This window comes from Ruditapes philippinarum, unplaced genomic scaffold (assembly GCF_026571515.1).
Source record: "Ruditapes philippinarum isolate M1 unplaced genomic scaffold, ASM2657151v2 ctg2495_1_1_1_1, whole genome shotgun sequence".
Lineage (NCBI taxonomy): Eukaryota > Metazoa > Mollusca > Bivalvia > Venerida > Veneridae > Ruditapes > Ruditapes philippinarum.
In genome coordinates this window covers 68,278-80,499 of record NW_026856887.1, presented here as the reverse complement: position 1 = coordinate 80,499, position 12,222 = coordinate 68,278, and the positions used below count along the sequence as shown (strand labels likewise).

At 32.0% G+C, this 12,222-nt stretch overlaps 1 protein-coding gene across 1 annotated transcript; it reads left to right on the top strand.

The window, feature by feature from the left end:
* The first annotated feature begins 232 nt into the window (after nucleotides 1-232).
* Nucleotides 233-11,610, top strand: LOC132748017 (uncharacterized). The gene is made up of 9 exons (XM_060737561.1): nucleotides 233-625; nucleotides 980-1,087; nucleotides 1,524-1,672; nucleotides 2,630-2,788; nucleotides 3,561-3,670; nucleotides 4,317-4,428; nucleotides 5,215-5,342; nucleotides 5,835-5,982; nucleotides 7,934-11,610. The coding sequence occupies exons 1-9, from the start codon at nucleotides 356-358 to the stop codon at nucleotides 7,980-7,982; spliced, it is 1,233 nt and encodes a 410-aa protein (XP_060593544.1). The 5' UTR covers nucleotides 233-355; the 3' UTR covers nucleotides 7,983-11,610.
* The last annotated feature ends 612 nt before the right edge of the window (nucleotides 11,611-12,222 follow it).

Sequence of the window (12,222 nt, the reverse complement as noted above, 5' to 3'; positions counted from 1 at the left end):
AATATAAATTCAATGGGTAACTGTTCTATAAACAAAGCACTATATGAGGATACACCCCTACAATTGTAAATGTATTATATTTACGGTTACCACAGGGGACTCTGTCATTTTTTTCTTTCCTGTATATTTATAATAGATTTAATAGAATAAGGACAGATTTCCCTGTGATAATTACGGGCATTATTTATAAAAAAACATGAAGATATGTTATATGCTAGTTAAGCATTTAGAATTCTGGAGTCAGTGGAAATTAACACCTCACTTCATCATCATTGCTTTCAAATGGTACTTCATTTATTTTTCGCATAGGACAATTTATACGAGGAGAAAATAACACTGACACAAAAATGTGAAAATGGATTTGACAGCTGTAGTTTGCGTGCTTGCATTTATCATCATTGTCAGGTTTTTAAGTCGATCTGACCCGCCAAAAATTAATGGAATTTATTCTCAACCGAATAAGTGGTATTTGATGAAATTCATGATTTTTAAATTTTTGTTATGGCTTAGAAAACTAGAGAAAAATAAAAAAGTTACAGGTGAAAATGCTGGGATGGGAAGAAAATCGAGAAATTCTCCGGAAGATATGGACAAAGTTCAACTATTACCAAAGGAGCATCCAAAGGTTAATAATTTCTGCATTTATTTATAAGTATTTGGTCGCTACAAAATTCAGAAAGTGCAAGTGAAGGTAAATTGATAAGATACATCATCCGATCAAGGTTAAAATCTAGACCGGTGTCGATGTAACAAGATACCTAGACTGTTTAATCCTACCGGTATCGAAATTAAAAATTATGTATCATTTTTTGTCTTTCACGATAACTGTCCCGGTATTTAATATTTATTTTAACAATATATATTGTAGGATTGTTTTGATTGCCCAATTAAATCGGCTTTTGGTTTGTCGTGTAGCAGAAAACAAGTGAAAATTACAGATATCATTATTCAACAAGTAAACAATTTATCATTAAAACAGGCTGTGGATGCAGTATACCTTACTGGAAGTAACAAAGAAGGTCAGTTCCTGGTCACGGCAACAGCTAGACGCCATGACAATCATGTCCAAACCATTGTCTATCTTAGAGTAAGTCAAATATGTACAAATAATATAGGCATACATTACACCCGTGGATGCTTATATGAAGATGACAATTAATTTGCAAATCATGTCACAAATATTAATGAGCCACCATGACATGTCAGCCAGGACATTCTGTGGAATGTCCTGGTCCAACTCCTTAGACTTGAGATATATTTTAAACGGGCAATGTCTTTTTCCTATGGTTTGACAGTAAGAAAAAATTAAATGGGTTAAACCATTCTTGCTTAATTAATTAGGCTATGAAGTGTCCAATCTCATTCTCAATGTATTCTGTTGGCTGTTTAATTTCCTTTCTTTAATTCTTTATCAGCAAGATTCAAATGAATGTTATATTATCAAAATTACTACATGTATAATATTTATAGAAAAAGAAATGGGTCATTATTAATATTCTTTTGTATTTGACCATTTTGTGTAGCTACCTGATTTAGGATTTCTCGAGCTTCCATCTATGCCGGACACCTCTCTACGTGGGACCATGGAAAATGAGTTCGCTGCTGGTGGGTTACATATCAGTATGGTAGAACCAATGAAAACTTGGAGTATAAAGTTTGATGGGAAACTTAGGTATTAGAACTGTACAACAATCTTTATTCAACTATTTGAGAAAGCTGGAAGTATTAATAAAGTGGCATATAACATCACTAGTATGGTGCATCCATGGCTAAGTGGTTAAGGTGGTTGACTTTAAACCATGGAATTGCCCCAACACTACTGTGGGTTCAAATCCCAGTGATTCGAAAAACAGGGATTTTGGATTATTTCATGTGAGGAAGTTGTCCAGCTAGCCTAGCATTGGTGGTTCTACTTGGGTGCACATTCATGCCTGAAATAATTTATGGAAGGGCACTTGTAAAAGTTGCCATATTACTAGTACTGCATTGGTGCAACTTAAAAGCCAAACAAGCCCCCCCCCCCCCCCCCATACCAGGATTGATTGTTGAAGTATTATTCCATATAATCTGTGATTCAAAATAGTTTATAAATAACAACATTTATGTGCACATAAGTAATTATGTATATGTAAACTGGGTTTCGACCACCTAATAGATCTGGTATAAATCTTAAATAACAACATTTTATAATATATGGTTTCACATTAATATATTATTTTCATTGTACAATATATCTACATTGTAAATTATGATAATTGATCCAAACAGCCAGTTATATTAAAGATTTTTGACAGGTTATCATATAATCGCCCTCAAGATTTTTGACAGGTTATATGGCCCTATATATAAACAGTTGTTTGGAAGTATATATTACAAACAACTGTTTATAGTTAAGACCAAAGTATTTATAACAAATTTATATTAAAGCATTTTTAGCACTCTTTTTTTAGAGAAAAAAGTAAGATTTCTTAGAAAATTAACAGCAGTTGTGTATAATTATAAAACTATAATGTCATGATTATCCAATGAAAAGCAATGTTTCAAACATGCAGTGTTATAAAAGACATATGAAGCACAATTTTTAAATAATAGAAAATGTTATTTTTGTATTTTGATATTTTTCCATCAGACAAGTGTCTTTGGGGAAGTTGCTAGATGTGAAGTTTGATTTGACATGGAGAGCTTGTACCAAATTCTTCGATTTTGACACAGACCTTCATCCCGACGTTCTATGTGACGCTATTGCACGAGAAACTTGGTCAAGACACTTCTTTAACACATTAAAAACGTAAGTTGTGACTTTTGCAAAATCAAAATAAATGTACTTTTTTATATAAATTTACTTTATTATATTTGTTTGTTCTAAGTTACACTGTTAAAGTCATGTGACAATTGTTTATCTTTTTCATCTGTCGATAAAATTACTAAGAGCCTTTCAGGAAGTTGGCAGGCATCTGAGTTCTACCACAGCAGGCTTCACAACTACCTCAAATGAAAGAGTTCAAATTTATTAGCTTGATTTAACTAGCAGCTGTTAGGGACAAGTGAATATGGGTCAGTGACCTAAACTGTTCATTTACCTATGACCTTGTGTTGTTTTCTTTTTCTTTTCTTAGGTCTTTTGGGGTTATTGGATGTAATTCTAAGAAGTGATGAAATTTGCACTTTTTTTCTGTAATTTTCAAAGCAATTCCTTTACAAGAAGTTCCAATTGAATATACGTCTGAAATAATTCATCAGAGTTACTTGTGGTGGTGCTGGTAGTTTACCCTCTGGGTCACGGCAGTAAGACACATCTGGGTCTTTTAAATACATGAAGAATATTTTAAAGAAGACCCTGGCCACATTGAATAGTTGATTGTAGATGATGTACATAGAACCAAATATTTTTTTTGTATTGTGATTTAATTATATATATTTTTTCTCCCCCCCCCCCTTTCAAGGGTAAAACTATATGTTCTTGTCTGTCTGTCTTGCCCCTGTCATGTTGTCTGTCTGTAGACTGTGTCTAAACAGTGGACAGTGGGGATGTTTGTTATAAATTTATAAATATATTTCAGTATACATCAGACACACTATGAGCAGTTTGGAGACACAACAGGCACAGTTAATATAGAGGGCCATGATACTGTTAATATTAATATACGAGGTGTTCGTGACCACTCTTATGGTAGACTATTTGTTTATACATACATGGAAAAATAGGAATATTTTTTTTTAGCAAAAATTTAAAAAGCTAAATTTTGAATATTGGATATTTATTATGTAGCATATTGTCTTACTGAGCCTCTACAAAAGTATTAATGCCATGACCAGCTGGGTAAACATGTCCTTATATATGGTTTTATATTTGTTACCCTAACTCATGTTGAACAAAAAAATATGCTTCAAGTTTTCCTTTTTGAAACTGAAAAATTCAAAGCTCAATTTATTTTGAAACATATTCTCTAACTACAAGATCAAAAGGAATAGACCTTTGATTTACTTGACCATTAACTTACATATAATATAGCTACACAACATATAATATAGATACATAATACTGTACATGTGTAATAGGCCTTTCCTCTTGTCATTTCAAATTCATTATTATTTAGTACGAAAAATTGTTAGTTTTCAATGACAGTAATTTTAGTATTTAGTTTTCAGTGACAGTAATTTTAGAATTTTTAAACCATTTTTCTGACTGAATTCTGCTGAACTTATTGATGGTAATTTTTTTTTAAATGTAAAACAGCACCATATTGCTTATCAGTAGTTATTCTTCAAATCAATTTTGTTTTTTGTTACTGTATAATGTTTTTGCTTTGTTTTAGGTAATATTCGTAACTGGCGGCAGTTACATCGTTATTGTATACAATATGCCAATTTTCCTGACGGAACAAATCTCTGTTTATCAGCTATATCCATGCCAGCTACCATGTCCAGGTGAAATCTTTATTAAAAAAAAATAAATAAATTGGCATGTATTGATGTAACATGGCCCTGTATAATGGTGGTAAGCTTGTATAGCATGAGCTGTAAAGTAATGTATAATATATTTAATAATCAGCTATTAAATATGATCAAGTAACATGCCAAAAGTCTTTGTAACAAGTTTATGTGAGGAAGCTATCCAGCTAGCTTATGGAATGTTGGTGGTTCTACCCAGGTTCAGGTACCTGTTTGTGCCTGAAATAATAAATAATGCACAGAAGGGCACCTGAAGTCTTCCTCCACTGGTAGATTTGGAATGTCACCGTATGACTTATACTGTGTTGGTGCAATGTAAATCCCAACCAAAAAATAAAAGATAATAATCATACTGTACAAAAAAAACTGCTCTCTTTGTTAAAGTGTAGAAGTATGTTCATGCATAAGTTTGCAGCAGATGTATATATAGACAAAAATACACATAATTCGCAAATGATGTTGACAAAAATTGATGAAACAAAAATGAATATATTATAGTTACAAAAAAAAGAAACATTTGCATAGTTAATGTAGGTTTCAAACCTACTGTCAGATTCATTTACAAAGAGTGCAAAAAATAGATTAAAAAAATAATGATAGCAGATACATTATTTTGGTAGATCTATGTAAATTATAAAATCTTTTTATATTTCATAGAGAAACACTAATTCTAAATCAATCTTTTTGGTATGAAAATGTTGTTTGTTGTTGTTTTGTTTTATTGAAGTATCAATTTGTAACTGTAACTCTTTATTTTCCCAGATTACACTGTGGATTTATCTTTCATCCATCTGGAGAAATGGACACAGTATCCTGGCATGACCTGGAATTTCATAACCTAGGGGATGACGGTACTCCATCAACTAACTTTACTGTTAATTTTAAAGCAGGTATTTTCATAGTTTGTATTTTCTATCTCATTACATAAAAGACAACTACACATACTATAGCACACAGCCAAACATGTAAACATTTTAGTACTGGTACTTTAAGTAATACATTCCAAATTGATACCTTGGCCTCAATGTTCATCAAAAATGATCATAGAATAAAAATTTAATCATACAAGAACAATATCATGTTAAAATTGACGTGTTTAAAACACATTTATGTATTAAATATTTCTCTTATATACATGTATTAAACTATTTAACGTCTGATCTCGTTCTAAAATTCCATTTTATGAAGTATTTCACTAATTATTTTTGTCTCATTTACGGGACACCCATTCTTCTGTTTTTAGGATCATAAGAAGCTTTTCATGAACAAAATTTCAGATGCCTATTTTAATGCATGTATCTAAAATATTTTGAAGAGAGTTGAGTAATTTCTATAGACTAAAATTTGTGGCAAACAAAACACCTCAATTATTTGTTTTTCAGGAGAACAGCAAAGAACACTGAAGGTTGTTGTCATAGAAACAAGACAGTTTTATATAGGAGATGGAAGGGATGCTAAAATTTATGAGAGATATGCCAGATATTTCTTAGATGGGATGGAAGGTTATGGACTCAGCAAATGGGAATATTGGTAAAAAACTATACCCAACTTTTACATTATTTAGGACTCAATCAGAGTGAACATTTTCAATTTTGCCAATTTGGGCAAACTGATAGGTTACCTGATCTGCTATGACTAAAGCATGTGTAGCTGAGTGGTTAAGGCTACTGTCTTTAAATGACTTCCACCTTTTTGCTTTAGGTTTGAATCCTGTCAAGGACTTTGGTTATTTCTTGTGAAAAAGCTAAGCTCTGTAAGCTTGTTAGCCCTCTGTCTAAAGGTTAATTGTCTATCTGTCAGTCTCTCTGTCCATCCGTAAAAAAATGTGTCATGTAATCAGTTTTGCATAAGTACTTGGAACCGTTCAAACAAATTTACTGTAAACAGAATCTAGAGAAAAGTTGAAATATTAGTTTATAAATAGTGATCCTTAGAAAATTTGATCTTTTGGATTATCTGTTGTATAAACATAATTTCCTTATTAAGCAAGGAAACTTAGCACATCATGATAATTCAGACAAACCCTGATGATTTATCTAAAAAGTCAAAAGTTCAGTATGATTTACAAAATGGCATAACTGAAAGGTCATAGACCTTCAGAATATTACTGATATATTTCTTGCAGGATTCTAACTTTAAGGGGTTTTTTGTATTGCTTGAAATACTTTAAGAATTGCTTGTTTGGTTGGTGGTTATTCTTAAGTGCCAACTTGTGATTAACATAATGCTTAACATAATGCACAAAGGGAACTCCATTAGTATGTAGATCTTTCATCCTTGTTAAAAATATTTAGTCATGCAATTTGTATGGCTTTTGAAGACAAAGAGATGCATGAATTTGTTGGTTGACTAAGAATCGCTTTCCCTTTAAGGTATTATGACCCTAATGGGCACCATAAGGAACCAAAAAATTGACATCATAGGTCAGATATATACCTTAAAGTACACCTGTATGGACAATTTAAACAAAGTTTACCGTACGGAAATCAAGTTAAGGCCACTTTTCTGAACTCTAGCTAGGATGTTATGAGGGCCCTTTTTTAGAAATGAGGAACCTTTAAATAATCTGCAATAACATTCTAATGAAAAATGTTTTCCCATTAATTTTTTGTAAGAAACAAAAAGTACCGTTCAGCTAACAATCCACGTAAGCAAAATTATGGTTTCTACTTAAAATTTATGAAATCTATATAAAAATGTTACCCTACCCCATCCATTTTTACCACGTGTCTGACCATTTTCCTACTTAGGGAGCCTAATTTAAAAAATCCTTAAAATTTACCCAAATGACTGCCTGTTTTCAAAGTTTCCCTAAATTTTTAAAGAAGTATATTGGTTGATCTTGTAAAATATGAAATACTTTTACCGTCTAGTTTTGATTTTATTACACTTTGAAAATATCAGGTACCATATTTATTACTAGAGTAGCATTATCTAGCCAATAAATAGCTAAATAAATTAAAAAATCAAAATTAAACAATTTTTTCTTTTCAAATGGGACATGAGAGATACATAAATAATATTAAAAGAAAGAAAAAAAAATCCCCTTCTGGGGATTGAACCTACGGCCCTAATTTTCAATGTAGTTAACGGTAGTTCTAGCCTATTTGAATACTCTTCAAAGCGGAGGTAATGCATTAGGATGGTAATACCTTAAGATAGTTGGATTGAATCCTGCAAAGAGGTTGAAGAAAGTTATAAAGCCAGATGACAAAGGATCTTTCCATCTTATTGATTGCCAAATCATGCCTTAAATAATGCACAAAGTTGCTATATATATATATATATTCAAAGGTATGGAGCTACCCCAAGCCCCTAAAAAAAATTAAACTCATTGATTTGGCATTTTAAATGATAAATTACTTTTTTGATTTGATTGTTATTTTATAACAATACTTATAGAAAAAGATTATCATCAAGTATTAAAAGCAGATGATGTATAACCTTAAAATATTGTTTTGTTACCTTGATTTTTTTTCAGCAATACTGATGGTACTGAGCCAGAGAACAACATGGGATTAAATTATTGATAATTATCAGAGAACTAAGTACAAACTAAAGCATCTCCTTGCATATCAGACAGAATTATCTACTGTTTACAACGATGCTAAAAAACCTGTCTTACACCCCTCATGTAAGACAGGTTGTGTGATTTATATGATGTCATTGCCATGTGCCTATTACAAATGAATAGCATTCTTAGGACGACGTTATTGTGCCATTATGAATGAAGTTGTGAATTCATACGCTACTGCAAGGAAAAACTTCTGTGTAAATGTTAGTTTTGGTAATTTCTTTCAATAATGTAATTAATTAGTAGAATCAAACACAGGAATATCTAGCTGTCTGGTAACTACTCTGCAGAGCCTCGTCTACCACCGTAAACAGTTACCCTCGAGCTAGATATTCCGGTCTGTACCGGCAGCCTGTGACTAAGGCATCTCTTACTGCCTTTTTCAAGCATTGTAAGATAGTAAAATCTGTGGTGAAATTCATATTAATCTGAGGTGAAATTCAAAATAATCTTAGGTGAAATCAAGTTAATGAGGTAAAATTCAAATAAATCTGAGGTGAAATCAACTTTATATGAGGTAAAATTCAAATAAATCTGAGGTGAATTCAAGTTTAAATGAGGTAAAGTTCAAATAAATCTTAGGTGAAATCAGACTAATCTGATATGAAATCAAGTTTTGTTGTTGTTTTTTTGTGAATTATTTATTATCAGAAGATAGTAATGTCTGAGATGGACTGACAAAGATGAACTGTCAATGATGTGTGATATTATTTGTAATATTTTGACATATAAGTGTGACTTGTTTCTAACATTTTTTAGCTCACCTGTCACAAAGTGACAGGGTGAGCTTTTGTGATTGCTTTTCGTCCGGCGTCCATCGTCCGTCCGTCGTCCGTAAACTTCTACTTTAAATGACATCTTCTCATAAACCACCAAGCCAATTTCATCCAAACTTCACAGGAATGTTCCTTTGGTGGACACCTTTGAAAATTGTTCAAAGAATTAAATTCCATGCAGAACTCTGGTTGCCATGGCAACCAAAAGAAAAAACTTTAAATATCTTCTTCTAAAAAATCCAAAGAGCTAGAGCTTAGATATTTGGCATGAAACATCTTCGAGTGAGTGTCTACCAAGTTTGTTCAAATAAAAGCCCTGCGGTCAAAATTGGCCCTGCCCCAGGGGGTCATTGTTTTCCTTATATGCATATAGTAAAATCTTAAAAAATCTTCTTTTAAAGAACCCAAAGAGCTAGAGCTAAGATATTAAGCATGAAACATTCTCTAATGAGTGTCTACCAAGTTTGTTCAAATAAAAGCCCTGGGGTCAAAATTGGCCCCGCCTCAGGGGGTCATTGATTTTCCCTATATGCATATAGTAAAATAGATAAATACAGAATCCCTAAAGAAAGCCCAACACGGCAAAATTGAAAATGTTGCAGGCTCGGTTTGAATGAGCCAGTTCATGGACGGTACTGGAAAGTGCAAGTTACTGTCCACGCCCCCTAGCACCGGCTTAAGCAGAATTCAACATTAAAACACTAAAATGATGAAATTTTGAATTTGAAACTTAAAAAAATTTCTTTTAAAGAACCCAAAGAGCTAGAGCTACGATATTTAGCATGAAACATCCTCTAATGGGTGTCTACCAAGTTTGTTCAAATAAAAGCCCTGGGGTCAAAATTGGCCCCGCCCCAGGGGGTCATTGAATTCCCTATATGCATATAGTAAAAACTTAAAAAATCTTCTTTTAAAGTACCCAAAGAGCTAGAGCTAAGATATTTAGCATGAAACATCCTCTAATGGATGTCTACCAAGTTTGTTCAAATAAGAGCCCTTGGGTCAAAATTGGCCCCGCCCCAGAGGGTCATTGATTTTCCTTATATGTGTATAGCAAAAACTTTAAAAATCTTCTTTGAAAAAAAACCAAATAGCTAGAGTTTCGATACTAAGCATGAAACATCTTCTAGTGAGTGTCTACCAAGTTTGTTTTTATAAAAGCCCTTGGGTCATAATTGGCCCCGCCTCAGGGGTCATTTATTTTCCTTATATGTGTATATAGCAAAAACTTAAAAATCTTCTTTGAAAAAACTCAAATAGCTAGAGTTTAGATATTAAGCATGAAGCATCTTCTAGTAAGTGTCTACAAAGTTTGTTCAAATTAAAGCCCTGGGGTCAAAATTGGCCCCGCCCCGGGGACATTGATTTTCCATATATGTGTATAGCAAAAACTTAAAAATCTTCTTTGAAAAATCCCGAATAGCTAGAGTTTAGATATTTAGCATGAAACATTTTCTAGTAAGTGTATACAAAGATTGTTCAAATAAAAGCCCTTGGGTCAAAACTGGCCCTGCCCCAGGTGTGTCATTGTTTTGAACTATATGTGTAAAGAAAAAACTTGACCGGCTAGACCTTAGATGTTTAGCATGAAACATCTTCTAATGGGTGTCTACCAAGTTTGTTCAAATAAAAGTTTTGGGATTTAAACTGGCCCCGCTCCGGGGGGCCTATATACAGGTGAGCGATTTAAGGGCCATCATGGCCCTCTTGTTTATTTATTTGTCTTTGCAATAATAGATGTATTTAAGGTGCTTTAAGAAGTGGAAAAATCAAATTGTTGTTTATTTTCTATAGTGAAGTCTACTTAATCTTTCATATTGTATTTATTTTAATGTCCCATATACATACATGTATTTTGTAATGTTATTTATTTATTTCTATGCATATACACATTTTATTCAATTTTCTCCAATGTCTATTTAACAATTCCTATTTCATGTTTATTTGTTAATGTTTATAACATATTATATGTACAGTATTAAGTTGAATGAAACAAACATATAAATTAACATTACACAAAATGTAATTCTATTAAAGGTATACAGATACATTTTCACAATGAGTGGGAATTTTTTATATTTGTTGAAAGTCCAAGACACTTAGCATTTCCTCAAACTATTGATCATTGCAGGTTGACCTAGAAATAGAAATATAATTAAACTGCCTGTACGTTTGTAAATTGCAACTAAGCTTGCCTTTTTTCACTAGTCTGTGTTATACAATAAAATAACACACTGTCTTCTATTTTTATTTCACCAAAATGCTCTTGAAAATGACCTAAAAGAAGAAACAAATCACGTTCAGGGGAGATAACTAAAAAAGAAATTAGATGGTGACCAACAAAATTTTTTTTCATCAAGTTATTAGAATCATGGATTTCGTTTATTATGCAAAGTTTAAAATTATTCTCTCATGTCTCTGCGCTTGTTTTAATTTTTCATTTGTGCGTTTGTACGAAAATTGAAGGAATTTGATTGTAATTGTATTGATTGGAGTTGTCAGCAAGGCAAAAGAAACGCCTCAAATAGAAAAATCACAAAATACCACAGTCATGTTAACTTATTTATTTATCAAAAGTCACAATGACATGGCACATCACTATTTTATATATAAGTTTTATATAAAAGTTTTGTCAAAAAAGGTTTTGTCATAAAACATGTTTGAATAAAATTATTAAACTTGGAAAAGTTTAAAACTTGGAAAAGTTTAATAAGCATGTACATGTAGCGTTACTTATCACTATTTACAATGTGCTTACAGTTACAATTATGACAAATTTCAATGAAAATGCATATAATCATTATGTTAGTGACCATGTTATTTTTACAATAAAAAAAGAAAAGATATGGATTGTTTTTTGGTTTGGATTTGCTGACTACTTTGCCATCAGATATTATCTTTTTTCTTTCTCTCCACAGTCTGTTTATTATCTGCCCTTTATCAGCATTTTTTAGGCTCTGCAAAGTTGATAGGAATGTCAAAAAAGGATATGGTTTACATAGTTTATGGTATAATAAAGAAAATGAAAACTTTAAAATGTACACATGAATATCTGTGACAGAAACATTTCTTTTTTCTAAATGTAAGATGATTATTTGGTTTAAACAGTATTTATTTTTTCTTCCATATTTTCAAACAAAATTTCAATACTTAACTAAATTGCATCCAGGATTGAGTAGAAAGCTTAAAGCTTATATGAAATAACAACAGATGATTATTTGCATGTATAACATTTACTATGTGTTTCACTTTTCAAACAAAGCTCGTGTCTAATGATAATCATCCTGCTTAGTGGATTTGCCCTGCTTTTAACTTTGAATAGTCCATTCTAAGTTAAGGGAATTTCAATATCAAAAAACCAAATCTGAGCTGCCAACAGTATCGAACCTGGTCAGACTGCATAGATGTGCAGTATTGTCT

Coding starts and splice junctions, on each gene's coding strand:
- LOC132748017 (XM_060737561.1), top strand. CDS start 356: ATGGATTTGACAGCTGTAGTTTGCGTGCTTGCATTTATCATCATTGTC. Junction 5,343..5,834: donor TACTGTTAATTTTAAAGCAG/GTATTTTCATAG, acceptor TTTGTTTTTCAG/GAGAACAGCAAAGAACACTG. Junction 5,983..7,933: donor CTCAGCAAATGGGAATATTG/GTAAAAAACTAT, acceptor ATTTTTTTTCAG/CAATACTGATGGTACTGAGC.